Here is an 18,198-nt window from a genome sequence, read left to right as displayed (position 1 = left end):
ATAGAAATAATATAAACTATCGACTTGATGACCAAAACATTATAAAGTGCATAAATAAAAAGGTGTGACTAAAGTTCCTGTATTCTCATAGTCTACAACGATATACTTTTTGTCTCCTGCAATGTGAGCAGAGCACGGAGTATAGAACCGGTTTGGTCCACAATTGTTTTCGCCCTGTCGATCGTTTGGACTCGTAATGCCCGTTATACAACAAATCTTATTAGTCGAACCAATAGTAACCGTTACGTGGCACCTATACCATACTGGTCAATTTCCTACAGCATATCTAATTAGTGACTGTAAATTTTTACATTGTTCGTCTGACTGACTGGCATGGGCCAAGATTGCGGCCTTGTGGTGGCAGCCTGAAGTTTCTTTGCTTTTATATTGCTTACGTTCCGATTATTGCTTCATATTTCAAACTACACTACCTGTTCTATTATAATGAAGTTGTTCTCTCTGTCTGACTCTAGCTAACTTACTTTTTTTTAATCCTGTAATTCTATAATCTCACAATCATCTTCTGTAGTGTAGGTTGTGAGTCGGATTACCAATCTCATCAACACTGGTGTCAGGGGTATCGTAATTTAGATTCTTTACCAGAATTTAAATTTTTGTTAACAAATCCGGTTCTCTTAGTGAATTTGAAATCCTCTTCTATTTTAAATTTTCTTATGTAGCCTGTTATATCCCACTGCTGCTAGACAAAAGCCGGGAGGTAGTTCCAATTCAGTTTACTGTGGTATTTAAATTAAATCATTATAGTACCAATCTAAAGTAGCTTTATTGTATGAACTTGTAAGTTTCTTGGAAAATGAAAAAATCTTGTAGAAAATTCTTATTTATTTAATGATCGGAAATAGTCAATGTCTTAAAGGCGATTTCTGGTGTCGTTCCCGAATTTGTCTACCTTATAAAATCAATTTTTGAAAGTCCATTCACCAATCTACCTCTCATTTTACCGTAAACATATTCTGACACCAAAGTGAGCGGACATATTTGTTGAGAGTGAAATTTTTACAAGTTGACGCAAATGAGGTACACACGTTGATACGCGTAGATTATTTGCTATTAAACTTAATAGTTTAAAATGCAACTTATAAATGCCACGATAAACTATGAATATTTATAGTTCACGGTAGCTCTCGTCAATGTAATTGAATGTAATAATAACTAGTGCCATAAATGGTGCCCTTGATTTTAGTTGAAATGCATTGACACAGTTTTCACCTTGTGACTTATCTCAACGAGGCGAACTACATTATTACAGTATCGATGTTTTATAAATATCTACCTTGGAATTAAAAGTAAACTCATTGCTTTACATCGCCAGACTTTGCAAGAATACTTCAGCCCGCCCGAGAATGTAATAACCTCTTATTTAATTTTATTGCCGCCTACTTCTTCGTGGCAATTTTAAATAATCACACTTGTATCTATTTTAGTCTATTCTGTAATTCACAATCTTCTTTCCTGTATATTTTTCGTTTAATCGAACAATCGTTTGTATAGTTGTTCTCTTCATTCAAATGAAATCGCCAGGCATTAATTATTTAAATATACGATGGCGTAATGTACTGCAAATATTTACCTAAACGCGTAAACTAATTTGGTATGCAGAAAAAGCGAAGTTGAAAGTTATATCAAGTTGAATTTTCTATATTTTGACAAGATTAATGGAGTCTATTATTAGAGAGGAGGTTTGGAGGTTTATTATTCGTAAAATAGAGGATAATTTCGTTTGGGAACATATATCCGCCTGGAAACAATACAAGCCGCGCCTACAATCGGCTGTATATTGAATACGGCCACCGCGCGGTTTCTCAGTCAATTTGTCTGCTTTATTGTGTGTGTTGTGCGCCGTTGTTTGCCTTTACCGAACATGCGCTCCTGCTATCATTCAATGACGGCAAATTTATTAACCAACTTAAGCCATTGACGTAGTTTGCAGATATTAAGCATAATAAGCAATTGGTTGCGTGCTTTGTATAGAGTTTACACGACTCTTGAAATAGGTTATTGTGGTAAAGGCGTTCATTTCAATATTGAATTACGGCAATTACTCGTATTGTAATAAAATTTCACCTAAAACAATTATGAATTGCGACTATGAAACAATACTAATCAATCTCGCCTCCCTTTCTGAGTTGAACTTTGTTACGGCCTGGTACCATTTCGATTTATTCTACTACTATTACCAGCTAGACTAGTTAAATACTTGTGTAATTCTAGACAATATTATTGCTTTAGGTACATAATTCTACCGACAGCCTTATCGATTTGAACCCTATTCTGTTGAAAGCTACATTACAAGATCCTTTGTGTGATTTGAACTTGCGAAATGCACGCGCCTTATAAGGGTTTATCTCCCCTATCGTGACCTAAATCATTGAGTTGCGTCGTGCGTAGTACCGACGTAATATAAACCTGTGGAGGCGGAGGCGTGGCCGGCGTCACGTCGCGTCGGCGCCGCTTCTACCAGACTGGATCGTTCTGGACACAAACATGAAACTAAATTAGAAAGTGTCTCATCTCCCACATCTCCTTATTCATCAAACACATTTCATCAATTAACGCCTTTGTATAGTCATCCATATTCTCAGAATCTTATAAAGGCGGATCTTTTCATGACCTTTTGTGTCTCCTTAGAGTCTGTTGCTTTATCAACTTGAACTTTGTCATTACAACTAAGTAAGCAACCTGAGCTATCTCGAATTCTCTCGGTAATTGTAGATAATTTTCAGTATTTTTATTATAATGCCGTACTACCTTTTTATCGGACAGTTCTGACTTTGTTTTGTTTAATTTCTATATAACTTTAATCATTCTTTACCTCGTATCTAATTATTAATCTACCGTGACTGAAAAATTATATCCACGTGGTACCTGTTGTGTGATTAAGTCCCTTCAGAATGTTAACTAACATATTCGTGTATAGATTTCTATTGAAATGCAGTAATTTCTCATGTCGGGTATTCCGCTTCGATTTCATAATGAATTTATGCGCTTCTCTAGCATGAGCGCGAGCGTGATCCTCGGCAAAAATTCCACGGTTCCGATCTCGACTCTCGAACGCGTGTTTCGCACCTTGATCTAAATACTTGCGACATTGTCTAGTGCCGTCGTCTACTAGTGCCACTTCGATAGGTACGCTGCCATTAACTATTTCTATGCCTGTGCCTAGTTGTACATCAGCAACGATTATTTTGGCCTGTAACAGCCAATTATTGCACGTATAAGCTAGAACTGATTTAGCTCTCCAACTTATGCAACGAAAATAAACGATGAAATCAAGTGTTATTAGCCTGTCATCAATATCACTTTGCGCAACATCTATCCTCACTAACGTAATGAGGATTTTCCCGACTCTTATCAGGACTGGTTTATTTTCCCGTTTAACCCCTTGCCACTCCGACTCCCTAGGGAAATAACCTCGGTCGGTCCCCTTTCACGTCACTACGCTACTTTTGATATAGGTTGTGTATCCCCATCAGTTCCTCACAAACATAAAAAATGCATTACACACGGAAAGATGATCTCTGTATACTACTTGTGGTTTTTGGTTGCTTGATTTTAGTTTTTTTTTTTAATAAAAATGGTTGCCCTCGTGTCTTTATCAATTCCATATCATTATGATTGGGGAGTTTAAGTGATCATTATTCTAGATAGGTAAGTAAGTAATTAATATAAAAGAGCTTTAATAATAGCGAAGCATGGATTTATAACGTGCACAAAATGTAACAATGGATTTATTTTTGTATTTTTTTTGGTCAGTAAAAGTAAGTTTGAGTGAATACACAATGGGTGGGTCTGTCGTACAGTGGGAACATCCATTCGCCTCTTACTTACCATTGTTTTTGAAGACGAAATCTAACCTGAAATATGTAATCATATTTACGACATACGATATTCTGTTTGCATTATTGAGTTGTTGATTAAAATGTGCTAATTAAAGAACATTCCTGTTGATCGACAAGGGCTTTATCGATCTAAAAGATCTTCCACTCTTGCAACACCAATAATAGTTGCAACATTAAGAATTATATATTATGTCTCAATAATGAAAGATTTCTATGTATTTCGCTTTGTATCAAAAGGTGCGCCGGCAATATTAGTTACGCAAGGAGGATCACGTGATCTGTTAGTGATTATGCTGAAGCAAGGCGAATGTGTATGTATCGACGGAACTCCTATCGGGCATTGGGTAACCGAGCGCTGGAAAGAGCTTCGTTACGTAGAGGTTTCGATACAGCCTCGCGACGTAAGGCCGTGGTTGCAGTCACGTCGCCGGTGAGAGGCGCCCCTCCTCTAGCGGAAGGTCGCGAGCGCCCGCCCCGCGAAGGAGAACGGCAGAATGGATCCTTGCCAGACCCGCCCGCGCCCGCACTCGCTCTGCGCTTCGCTTCACCTCAATGCTATCTTATAAATCACCTTGCAACTACTTTTTTACACCGCACGTCAATACATCGTTCCAACTTATCTGACTGACTATGCAGGTGTCCTATAAATGGGACACATGTAATTTGAAAAATTCAGGGCTTGAACATTCATCAGCTATTATCATTACCAAGCCACGATAACAAATTGCACGTATAAGTGGCCCGAGCCAGAGGAGTATCTAATCAGTAAACATGCGCAAAACAACTTTGTTACATAGTTCATTAACCGGAATGGAAACTTTACATAAAACAGTGTATTTGTTGATTAGATGTTAATTGTTGACGACAGTTAAGTTTTTGCAAGCGTATCAGAACCACCGAGCAATTGCTAACTAATGGCAAATTGCATGGCTCGTAATAACATGGCCAGTAAGTCGGTTTAGTAGTTTGATTTGTTAAAAAACTGTTGGAATTAAGAATTTCAAAGGCTAAATTCTGGTTGGAGTGCAACGTTTTAATAAGAATTGCGTCGACCAATGAGCGAGCAGCGGGCGAGTGAAAAACCCAAGTAAGACGGGCACACGCGAGAGTGTTCGCTGGCAACAATGCGCGAGACTCGAATAGTGTTTTTTTCCACATATCTAATTAAATGAATCGGCGTTACCTCACCGCTGCCGACGATTGCGACAAGAGCGGCCGCATCGTCCATTAGAAAGTCGGCGAATATGCAAATAGTATCGTAGAAACCTCACGAATAACTGGCCACTCACTTCGACTTTAAATGTGTCTGCGATGAAAGTGACTACTACCGTTAGTAAATTGTGTTAGAACAATTTCCTCCGCGAATACATTGCCAAATTCTAGGCGCGGTCTCGATTTTAATACATGAATTAAACCATTCCTATTTTTTGAACAACTGTTTCTTGTTGTATCATTAACATGGAAAACATCTTGTTTAAACAGAACAATGTTTATCAACATGTCAGCTACTTGAACGCTTACGATTTGTTTATTTATAAATAACACTAGGTCTTCTCACGATTTCTCGTTTAGGGTGATATTATGAACCGATTGTGTTTTCAGATTTATAGCGTCTTGAGACTTAAAGCAAATATTTATGATTAGTTTTTATATCTGCTAATTATTATTTATTATCTTATTTTTTGTTCAAACGTACCGACGACGCAATTAGCGATTTTGTTTTCAAAATATGGGCTGTTATCTACTTCTGTAGAAATTCTACTAGAAAATGTGCCATAACAGCAAACCCGGAAACGGAAAATGGTTATTGAACCCTTTTTAGAAAATGTGGAATGGAAATTCTTTTGTTCTCAGTTTGTTTTCATTCACTGCGGTGACCGCGCCCCTCTAGAATGTTAAAGGTTGAATTATTGTAAACAACTTAAAGTATTAACAACAGATAACATAAAAGTAAGAGAATAAACCGGTCAGTAATTAAACATGGCAGCGATCACAACCCGGCTGCGTGGATTTCCCGCTACGATTCGTGTTGAAGTGAACCATTTATTATCGTCGACTGCTGACGTGTGCCACTATCGGAATAAGATACATTATATTCAAAGCTAGGTGTGTTTAAAGTCGAATTTGCATCGGACGGGCCGTTTCACCTCCGCGACGTTACGTCAATAAGATACGACGCGTTAACTCGTGGCTGGGGCGCTCGGTTGGTTTCGTGTCCGGGTTTGTCCCGCAGAAACTGAGCATATAATATCTTGTAATGTACTCGAAAGGTTTCTCGGAATCGAAACGGAACTTATTAACCGTCGCCGTGGGTGCAGGGCGCGTGCGTATTGAACCCACCGTCGAGCCAGCAACCCAAGCCTACGACGTAGATATGTGTTTGTTGCTTGTTATATCTGTCGGTCGAGTGAGCCGAGCGGACCGGTTGCGACGGCCTCTCACTTCGCAAGTCCGTGTACCGCTCGCCGCTTGCTGTGAAATTAGGTAACCAACAAAAGCCACAGTCGCTGCGCACGACGGGCGATACACAATAAAGAAATCCTGCAAAATTATAATGAAACTAAATGAGAAAGACCGTAAACGCATGTCGAATGACGTAATTGAATGGCAAACACTTGTTGACGTAGGTATCACGCGTCCATTTGATAAGAGAATATAAATTAATCGGCTACGCGGCATTCGTATAAACCTTGAAAAAAATCCTTCGAAAAACGGATGATGGATTTCCTCGTATTTTCCGGCCCCACCGCGGCGCACAGTCGAACGACCTTCGCTACAAGACAAACAATGAAACTAACGACCTTGACATAATAGAATTTGCAGATGCATCGGACTCATTACCTATAAATAGATGTCAAATCATGTGTTATTGTATTATTGACAATCCAAAAAGAAGTCGGGCAGTATTAGCAGCAAACCAAACAATGGAAGAAGCCATGAGCGCGCAGATGATGCGGGCGAGACGGCTGTTCACCGAATGCCGAAGTATTCCATCGCGAGGCGCTCTTTATATCGTTCTGTGGCACCGCAGAGAAAGCCGCGCCCCGCGCTCCCCCGCTCGGCGCCTTCGCAGTCCGCTCGTAGCGGGTTTTTTCCTCATTAACTCCATAATTCCATATAGTATGCCACACTTCGCCGCATGTCTATAGCAGAGTGTCGACTTCTAGTCATCATGACTTTGATTGAACATTGGGTTTTTCTGTACATTGTTTACGAAACATACTTTGTGCGTATTCAATTTGGTACCATGACAAACATCAGTACAAATCTTGACTGTGACCTTTTCAACCTTTATGTAGAGACGTACCGGTGTTTCTAGACAGACGGGCGTAACAGGCCGCAGGCTCAGGAACACAGGAAATAGCGTATGGTTACGTAACCTAACCAACGATCTGAGTATCAGTTAACACGTTAGCGGCGGGACTTGTCGGGTTATTGCTCGGTCTCGACGCTCTCTTTAATAGGTTAATTGCCTGGCATTGTGGTGCTGGCACACATCGTCAGACGCGACCTTAAAGCGGCTCGCGGCCACGTGTGTAGGTAGGTGTGCGTCGAACGCGTCACTGAACGACGCGCCTGGACACTTCAGCCTTATTTTAAGCTGCAGTTGCTCCATTAACTACATTGACTGCACTCATTATATACCAATCTTTGACCATTATCAATTATCACAGTCTGACGACAAACTCTGATGAGTGAAATCTTGTCCAATAAATTACCAACACCTGGAACTTTCAATACTGGAAGCGGAAGTGTTAACTTTTTACTGATAAAAATAAATTGATCAATACTTTTTTTAATGCTGCCGATGAATCCAACCATGAAGTTTTGCCAACGACCTCAATAAACAAACACGAAAGCGAGTGCGTTAATTCTTGCCCCAAATATGAAATTTTGAAATATTTTTATCATAGTTTAAATTTAACTTTATTTTGCCCATCGCTAAACATATGTGAACCAGTAAGTTGGTGAAACGGTTGAGCGATGCGCTCGGGTGATGCAGCGACGTTGCCATTCTAGGCGATGAAAGTCATTGCGCACTACTGACTCGTACGCACACGGTTGCAATCGCGCGGCTTGTTAGCCCAACGGACCCTTATTTGGTCCTACAACAAGACTTGATGTGGGTTTCTCGTGGGAGTTCGCCAATTTTTTATCAACGATATCAATTTGAGCAGGTGTTACTGTAATCGTTACATTACCATGGCCACAGAGTTATGAATAAAGCCGCACGAGATGCGTCCACAACAATTTTGTTTGGATGATTCATGTGAAAATCGTGCCAGCATCACCCACACGTGAACAAAGTTTCTTGTATGTTATTCACTAAGATTTTTATGGCTAAATAACAAACAACTATGTTTCTATTGTATCGTATATCAGAAAATTGAGGAAGGAAACGTCTTCGAGATAGGTCGATTCACTGGTCAGTTGCAACAGTATTCTCAACGTCACCGGGTTTGAATCATACATTTCATAACAGACGTCAGGGCATAATTTGTTTGTCATACTTCTGTGTCAACGCTCATAGTGCCTTACTTTACATACTCGAATGATCACGTGAAACGTGCATGATCTATTTTAGTCCAGAAAAAACCTGTGTTCCACTATAATTCATGAGGTTTAGATTAACACTTGCAATAGAGCTGTTGAAACATCCATCTTTGAGACGTTATACAGTAATAGCTTATTTTAGATGTTTACTTGAAAAATCAAGAGCGCCTATAATGGAATTTCTATCATGTTATTTTCTGTAATTATATCTCGCAAGTGTTTATTGCCGTCGTAAAGTCGTCACGCAGATAAAGTAACTTGTGATAGAGTTTATATTTGTGCTGTTGATAAGTACAGACTGTTGGCTCGTGGATACCTTCTGTTGCCTACTTAATCTTTTACATTTTAACAAACAGATTTTAGATTACTGTTTCGGTTTAGTAATATATAACATATTAGAAGCTCACGACTATATCTCAATCGGGGTAGCCAGATGTACATTCATCGCAAGAAGAACTAAGTACCCACACCTCACCGAGCTTTCTGTTAGACCAACATGATAGATGGTGAGCCGTATCGCCGTCTATAATGGTCGAATCAACTGTGTTAATGAAAATTGCACTTAGGATTAATTATTAACTCGGATTGATGGAAGTCCTGTACCGGGATTCGATCCAGCGCTCTCCGTTTGTGAAGCAACAAGACCACAGGACCACATTGACTATAGTAATATATTTTTCTTTCTATTTTCAGAAAATCTCCATTCCGGCTCCAGCCAGTAGCAATGGCGCTGCGGGTGAGGCAACGTTTCACTTCAGCATCAATAGCAATGCAGAAATGGAGGGTCCACAGGTAACGACATATTAGTACTCACTATACTAGGGTAATCGTAAGATTACATCACTAAAGTACTAGTACTAGTAAATTGCTTCCAAGGAAAATTACTGTACATTCTAAGAAGCGATTCGCCCGTTGGAAATTTGATTTGATAGGGAAAAGGAAATCAGATAGCGCATCTATGCAGGTTTTCTCTTCGTCTTAAATGCAGCACAGATCACAAACTTTCGTTTTTAATGTGCGGCTCGATGGGTACTTTCTATATGAAATATATTTGTCGATCAGGCGTGCACTTATGTACAATTCCTTAATAGAGCAAACAAAGTAGTTACCTTGATTAAAATTGAAGTTTTGCGTCATGCGGGTGTTATCAAATTGCTGACACTTGCCTCGGGTAAAACGCTTATTATTACCATATATGGTAACTTTAGTTTTAATTTTATTGCCACCTTCGTTGTTTTCAAGAAAACGGTAATAATTGAAATATACGTATGCAGACAATTAATGGTTTTGTTAAGAACGCAAACAATGCCAATATGTTTATTCTTATCAACTCCTTATGTTATTCGAGACTTTTCTACCAGCAATTAAATAGCTAAGTTACAATAGATCGATATTATTTATATATCAATTAATATTTGAAGTTTCGCAATAATCCATCATTATTGTGATTTGTTATCATTGAATGGATAATATCTATTTTAAGGCATGAATCATTTACACATTCTGGATTACTGGGTATTCAAAGTTATGAACAAAATCTGTCTCCACAATCACGATATCCTAATGTTCCACCGTAGATTAATTCATTAGAAGAAAAAAGTAAATATTGACATAAAAGTCTCAAGGTTTTGCTGCGATAAAATATAAATGACAGATAAGAATTTATGTACTCCAATGAAACTTTGACCTTATTGAAAGATGCAATTACACCTCATTATTCTCTTCGGTCACATTTAATATCAAAAATTCAAAAGTGCATGATCTTTACAGAGATGTCTGAAGTATACGTTGGTGTAATATCATTAAATTGAGCTCGTCGCGTTAACAAGCCAATATGTAGACAGGTGTGCCGTGCGATGGATACCATCAGTGAAATGTTGTATTTACATAACTTGGCGTCATTATTTGATAAATACATATGTAATCAATAATTTAAACAGAATATTACGTTATTAGTATCACTATGTTTTCAAGTCGATGTTAAGTGAATTGTTGAACCGTTGAATTATCAGAATTTTACCAAAGCAACTATTATCGCTTCGGCGGAATTTCTTCTAGGTATAATGTTTACACATCGGTCATGCCTGTAGGCAATAAATTTTGCTACCGTGACAGTTTCCATAGAAACTTCAAATGCAAGCTGTCTAAAAAATATCGCTTAAGGTTACGTAACCGTCCGCTTGGTTAGAAAAGAATATTCAAGAAGAGTCACTTGAATATGTATAGTAATGACTTCGAGTCGGCCACTCAGCTGATCCGGTAAGATGGCGGGCGATAAACACCGCAGATTAATATTCTCTATGGCTCCCCCTTGTAATACGCGCTCGATGGGTTTGTGGGTCGAGGAACGGTTGCAGCCGATAATAAGTTGTGCTGGCCCACAAATTCGTCAGAGTAGCTTATGTATGGATACCTTGGACCATGGCCTGAATATTTACATCTGTAAATGGCTCGAGTACGAGCCTAAATATTTGAGGAGTCCTTGTATGAATCACGCTACCTTCTTCAAAAGAAATACCTATGCGTAACTTAAAGATGTTGTCTTGACACCAAAATCTGCAAGAATCTGTAAAAATAAAACAGATGTATTACTCTATATTAAGATTTTTTGCTTGACGTCTACAATGACATTCATCGTCCAGTTTTTTCTGTCCTGACATTTAAAGTTGTAAACTGGTAACTTCCGCAGTGACCTTTTCGGGAAACTTGTTACATTTTTCTTGCATTATACTAGACGTTATAGCAAAAATGCAAATAATTTAGATTCGGAATGCGGCGAGGCGGCGCGCGTACTGCGAACGTTACTCAACAAGCCGTTAGAAAGTGCGATTTCAGGCACAAAGTGTTCGTGTTGCATTTCAAAGAGTAGGTAGTCTAAAAAACGTTTGTATCGTGAGATACTGAACGGCGCTACCGATTCATCTAGTGGCTAGATTCAGTTTCATAAATGACAATGCGTAGGTGTGGTTTTCCACCTTCTCGTTCAATAAAGGTTCTCAAGGGCTGTTGTGAATTACGCGCCAATTCCCTCTTGGGTCATTTCGCTCTAATCGACGACCCTCCTACATGAGGAACAAGCTCTGTCATTTAAAAGTTTGACGCGTCGTAAAAGAGCAGTCCCGTACGTAACTTTTAAAACGATCAATATTATTCAACAGTTTAACCATTTATGTTACGTTTCTTGACTTGAAGAAGTTATTTTCCATTGAGCGCCGATAAGGCTTTATATTTATTACGAGAATATTATCTCGATAAAACAGTAACGTTCGTTGCTAACGTGAAACAAAAGCGAATAAATTACATTCGAATTATGTTGACGCCCTTTATCCGTGATTATTTTGTAGCTGAATCGATTCACCGCGAAAGGTTCGGCTATTTACTAGACCATGTTGAATATATACGATCCCATGAAGACCGTGTAATGCTTCAATATTTTATTTGTTTACGAAAAATATTCTCTGTAATGACACCTTGCATACATTAAATATAGCTTGATGAAAAAGACGGTATTTGGTGGCCCTAGGCTGACCAAGTCGGTTTTGTAGACCGTGCATAATTTACTTGCCTTAAAGTATGCAAACTCATTTAGCGAGCTTAAAATCCTTAGATGAATACATTATTATAATAAAGTATTTACGTCGTATATTTTTATTGTATATTTTGGTTGTAATTAGATAGCCTCACTCTAATAATTATGTAGGTAGATAAATAAAGGAGAGGGAAGATCCATATTCAAAATGAGGGTTGAATTTTCCTTTCTGAGGTATATTGACGTAGTTATTGATGTTCCAGGGTTCGTTCGAGTGCGTCAGGAGTGGTGGCGCGCGGCGGTTGGAGTCGTGCGGGCCACTGCCGCGAAGGATGCGCGTCCAAGCCAACGACGACTCGTACGAGGCGACTAAAGACCGCATGGCGAGAACTGTCGCCGCGGAGCAGAGCAAATGGTATGATCACCTAATTCTGCTTTTTTTAATTTAAGAGCGACGCTCGTGTCGGTGTAGCACTCTCCTTTATCTATCCAAAGCCAACTCTTTGACCTCTATAACGACGTTCGGCCTCTTTTTAATTTATTTCATGTAAACTCTTTTTGGTCTTTCCATGCTCTCCTCGCTTCTACTAGTACTTCCCCTGTGTGACGTAACACGTCGTGTCTTATTTAACTAAGCATCTTGCCTCTTCTGTCCTCAAGAAAATCAATAATTGTTGGATTTCTCCTACCTTTGTAACATTTCTTGATTAGTGATCATTACTGTCCAACGTATATATTATTCCGTCCTCCTAGTTAGCGGCTTTATTCATATTTTCCACATTCAGTTTTATTATGCATGCTAACTCCTTCGAAGTTCAGAGGTCTTCTGAGATTTTCGCACGTTCGCATATTAACCTGTTAAGTTGTATGACCTGCCAAACAAGGGGAACACCCTATACAAATAAATAGTTTTGAATTGTTGTCTTACTCAAAAACATTGTTTTTATCTGGCTCCGTCTGACTGTTTGTTTTAATGCAAATCGATAATGTTAGATATCAGGAAAATGTATGAATCATGACTATATTTCATCAGTGGTTTCATCATTCTTTTACATAACATTTCATAAATTTACACAACATTGGTCCCGTTTACTTCATATGGTTGCTTTATTTATCAGTCATTAATCTAATATCATCATCATCATTCGTACAGAAAATAAAATCTTTACACTTAACTAAAAAGACGTACAAAGGGTACCATACCATAATTCATTTGTTTCTTTTAGTTCTGGTTATATATTTTAATTTCTATGCATGCAACAATATGGCTTCTAACTAACCACACAAAACTAACATGGCGTCTGCATTATTCCAGCACCCGCGTGATAAAACCGAACCAGACGGACATCGGTCGTCGCGTGAAGGTGCGCTCGTCGCATCCCCTCTTCTCTTCGGGGCCCACTTCGGTGCCGGAGCGGCTAGAGCGCCCTGAGCGGCAAGAACGCCCCGAGCGGCAAGAACGCCCTGAGCGGCAAGAACGCCCAGAGCGGCAAGAACGCCCCGAGCGGCAAGAGCGCCCGGAGCGGCCTGAGCGGGAACGGAGCGAGCGCGTTGAAAGGCCTGTCGCTCCACCGGTTCCGCGCCCGCAGCCGCCGCAGCCAGCGAACCAACATCCCCAACAGCAGCCGCAACCACATCAGGCGCACCAACCGCAGCGGCCGCCCCCTAACCCGGACCTCACTAGGCGGTCCATAAAGTTAGTATAGCCATAGAATAAAGTATTACACTATTTATAACGTAAGGAGTAAAGAACGACTGGATGTCTCTCTTCTTGTGGTAAGGCGGTACACACTGAATCTGTGTAGTGTCTGTGTAAAATGAGTTTTTGTATGGAAACTCCGGTGTGTGGTATTGCAGTATATACTAGCCTATAAACTACTTATTTAGACATATATCTACATACATAGAGTCACTCCAGTATCCCTATCGCAAGTGAGAGCCCTCACGTTCTCATCTCTCAGATATAAATCTACATAAATCACGAAAAAAACAGTATGAATAACAGATACCCACAATTCGTTAATAAGACAAACCACAACCATTCTGGATACTCGTCCGAAGATGGATATGTTGAACCATTCGGTGACAGGTTATCAGCTTATCGCCAAAAGCTATTAATAGGCTACTTGACAACTTACAAATAGAACTTAGTCAAATGAGATACTTTTTACGAAACCTCAAAATGAAAATTTTCTCTAGAATTTGTGTAGACCTATTGTCGTTTGACGTCATCAATAAAAGCGGCCAAACGTCGTACACAATTAGTTACTTCATAATTAAAATTAGATAATATATCAAAAGGAAAAATTGGATTGTTTTTGATCGTCACAGAGTAGCTTCTGTTTCTAGATAAGCATTTTATAATTTATCTTTGACCCAATCAAATACACAATTCGTTATTTGACGCAGAAGGAGAGACAAAACATATCGACATATCGACCACAACCGGGTATACTAAACATAGGTGTAGTACGATTATTATTACACTACACCCGGTTATTGATGACGAAAATATCGATTACTTTTTATGTAACGAAAATCATTAAACTGTAGTCGATAATAGTCGATTTTACTTGGAATTATATTGCATTATCATTTCATTATTGAAATTAATGCATTCAAACTTATTTACTTATCTTGGATATTCACAAATTTCTTATCGCGTTCAGTTGTGAAGTACCGCGATAAAGTGATTCTATCGCTATCACGACAGATAAATGTATATAGATATAAGCCTGGACACAGGAAGTGTGGTTTGGGAAATTCACACAAAATTACCACATAAGCAAATCATTTAGCAACTGAATAGATAAACATTACCTACATGTAAACAGAATACGAATCGTTTACATTTTTTGCTCTGTTTGAATATGTACTAAGGACCATATTCGTTTTCCTCATTCACGTATTGAAAATTATTAAACAAGACGAATTAGCAAAAACATAATCGTCTCTTTACTCCAATTAGTAACAAGGCAAGAGCAAGCGAGACAGATATAGGTTTCTCAATAAGTTGTAATTTAATATGATACTTGATAGCAATAAAGGTTGTTTTCATCGTTCAGAAGCGTTACATAAAGTTCGCCAAGAACCCAAAGTAAATAATCGGCGTGTTTATATTACGAGTCAAAAGACGATTCGTTCGATTTTATGGAAATTTACGTTTGAAATGTTGTTACTTTGGTTTAATAATTAATGAAAATAATTAACACCTATTATGTTAACCACGCCCTATCTAGATAGGGCCATTAACTGTAAAATTACAATTTATAATCTCTGTATCATGAGAAGATCCGTAGCATCGACACAAACCTACTCTGGTGCGAATGCTACAACACACTACGAATATTTTTGGAATAAAAGTATTTAAAAAAAGCTTATTGAAATCTTGCTTTTTAACATGTCTCCGTATTGTAAGCATGTAAGTCTGTCTTTTGCCCTTGCAAATGGAACGGAAAATAAAAGATAGGTATTAATGAAATATAAGCGTAAAATCAGCAGAATGATGATTGCCATACCCAGTTAGAACCAAGGCTGGTAAATTGCGCCTGCGCACAAAGAAACCTCAAGGTGGACGGCGGGTCGTGATGTGACCGTGATTGCAATCAACAAAAAATAATTGCAACCATTTTTTTCCTCTTTTTAATATTCGATTGGTGCGAATTTACGCAAGCAGATAATTCCTAGAATAGACATTAATTTTTATTACTTACTATTTATTACCTGTTGATTTATTGTTTTGCAAACAACAGGATAATTTACTGTTGATATTAATGTGTAAAGAGTAATGGATTGTGTGAAGAAGGATATGTTGGTGAATAGTGTGAGTACTGAAATTACGACTGACAGAGATGAATGGAAAAGGAATACATGTTGTGTATAGACCCTTCTTTGGACTGGGGGATGATGAACATTGACAATAATATTCCGCGTTTAAGTGTAACTTTTCTGTCGTTCACAAGTCATTAATACGCATATTTTTCTTACTATTTCAGAGAAAGACTTATACAGTTATTAGCATTGAAGCCTTTCAAGAAGCCCGAATTGTACGCGAGGCTAAATAGTGGTGAGTTGACATTCGATATTTGACGTTTCGTTTCGTTCGAAACCCAACTTGATTAACACTCGGACAACTTACAGAGGGCATCAAGGAGAAGGAACGCGGGGTGGTGAACAAGATACTCCCACAAATAGGAACGCTCAAGGACAACTGTTATCATTTACGTAGGCACATATGGAATGACGTCAACGAAGATTGGCCGTTCTATACTGAGGAGGAGAAACGTATGCTCAAGAGGTCTGTTATACTTTAATCATGCATGCAACCTCAAACTTTGGTCGTTCACTTTAATCAGTTGACTTACAAACCGCGCTAGATGCTTCCAACCGTTTGAGTTATTCAGATTTCTTGAACTACCGTTCGCGTACTGTTCCATCATTTATTCCTAGAAGTAGCACAATAAAATCACACCAGCTATTATAGAACACTGACGTCGCAAGCTGAAAACGTACAATTGGATAATTACTTGTTTATTAATCTCGCCCCCCACTTGTTAAGTAACTTGACTATTATATTCGCACGTGAATTTCCGACATGTCACCAGTTCGATGCAAATGTAATTTGAGACAAAATGGATTAAGAGATTAGAATGTTCTGGAAAAATGATTAACGCTCAGTGCCTTTTATAACGAGCGGGTATAACTCGAGTAATAGACAGGTTTATGCAATGTAATATTCCGGAAATTATTCTTTTATACGAGATAATTAACTAGGAAACTTATCACTATCACAACCCTTACATTCCTGTAGTAGTTTTAAGCGATCATAAATTATTATTACACTGTACAAAGTAAACTGCTTAGTAGTTATATTTTAATATGCCCAAGCTCCGTTTGTCGTAAAAGTTTTTGTGCGATCTTTTTACGCTTCGAAGACCAAATATAGCCTCAAGAATAGGGTAGTTTCCAACTAGTCAAATCAGTTATTTTTTACTAAACGTCAAAACACGAAATTGCTATGGAATTTGTATGAAAAGCAACCTATGACGTCATAGAAAAGTGACAAAATGTCGCACTTATTTTTATGTATCAAAATTCATAAATAAGTTAAATAAGGAATTGTTTTTGTCACCTTTAGATCCGTCTTAATTTAGTAATCAGAATAGACCTAGGAAACTACCCAATTACTGATATGATGGTATGTACCTAAACTTTAACGCCAAAGCGGACCCTTTTCATGTAGAATTAACCATTATGTACCTATTTGTACAGTAGTTTCAGGCTGCGTTTCCACCAAAGATGAGCGAGGACGCATAGCGAGGGATCTGCTTGTTAAGAACCAAGAATCGAATTATAGGAGCTGCGCTGAGGGAGCTTAGGATAAGGAAGCGATTCTACTGGTTTTTAGAAGCACGACCCTTGTTACGCATACACGCATATTCGCACATCTTTGGTGGATAAGCAGCCTTAGTATCCCTTACTAAATGCCGCATTAAATAACAGCACAATGAATATGCCGCATCCTTTTGAACGTAATCGGAGCAGACGGAGTGCCAGGATTTCTTGCTCTGTATTGATTCCTATAGAAGTGAAATCATTATGCCCGGGATAAAGCGATAACGACTCATAGCAACTGGCAACGACGCTCTATCCGTTCCGATTCTGCATAAGTGGACTTAGCCAGAAGCATTATATCTAAAACACTGTAAGTACTCTTAAAATAATCAAAATTATAATTTAAAAACACAGGCGGAAACCTCAAAATCTAACGCCACCGCTGAGCAGCGACTCGGCGAACTCTCTATCGCCGCGCGCTTCCCCGAGTGCGAACAAGCGGCCTAGTGCTAATGTTAGTGCGGATGAACTGCCGGCTAAGAAGCAGCGCATCTCGCACTACAGGCGGCCCTCGCCACCCTCCTCGGGCTACGCGACTACCTCCTCCGGCGAACGGCATGCGTCTGACAATGAGGATGAACGGACAACCGGTGAGTTTTATACATACTATAGGCCACCACGGAATTCCACTTACTACGGATCTTTCGCTTACACTCTCAACGTAATCTTCACACGCGCTCGTGTAATCTGGACTTATGTATGGCTCGGGTCGGAAACATAACATAAACAGCCCATCTACATACATGCGTCTGCTTGGGCGTGGAGCACCACGCTGCTCCAATATTAGGTTGCCCAAGATGTACTGGACGTAAAAGAATAATATGGCAGTAATATTCAGGATGTAGCTCCTGATAAACGATA

General features: G+C 39.0%; 1 protein-coding gene and 1 long non-coding RNA gene across 2 annotated transcripts in view; one reads left to right on the top strand and one right to left on the bottom strand.

Annotated features, from left to right (window-relative positions):
• Nucleotides 1-18,198, top strand: part of LOC126370956 (RNA polymerase II elongation factor ELL) — a 56,217-nt gene that overhangs the window by 25,512 nt on the left and 12,507 nt on the right. Inside the window, exons 3-8 of the mRNA XM_050016107.1 lie at nt 9,108-9,206; nt 12,207-12,358; nt 13,259-13,639; nt 15,939-16,009; nt 16,084-16,240; nt 17,692-17,927. Of these exons, the coding sequence (XP_049872064.1) occupies nt 9,108-9,206; nt 12,207-12,358; nt 13,259-13,639; nt 15,939-16,009; nt 16,084-16,240; nt 17,692-17,927 (1,096 nt within the window). The remainder of the gene's footprint in view (nt 1-9,107; nt 9,207-12,206; nt 12,359-13,258; nt 13,640-15,938; nt 16,010-16,083; nt 16,241-17,691; nt 17,928-18,198) is intronic.
• Nucleotides 2,069-6,853, bottom strand: LOC126371012 (uncharacterized). Its single transcript, XR_007566936.1, has 2 exons — nt 6,702-6,853; nt 2,069-2,493 (listed from the first exon to the last, which is right to left on the bottom strand). It is a non-coding gene; the product is annotated as an uncharacterized LOC126371012 (long non-coding RNA).

Source organism: Pectinophora gossypiella, chromosome 11, assembly GCF_024362695.1.
Source record: "Pectinophora gossypiella chromosome 11, ilPecGoss1.1, whole genome shotgun sequence".
Lineage (NCBI taxonomy): Eukaryota > Metazoa > Arthropoda > Insecta > Lepidoptera > Gelechiidae > Pectinophora > Pectinophora gossypiella.
This window is presented reverse-complemented; position numbering and strand designations above follow the sequence as displayed.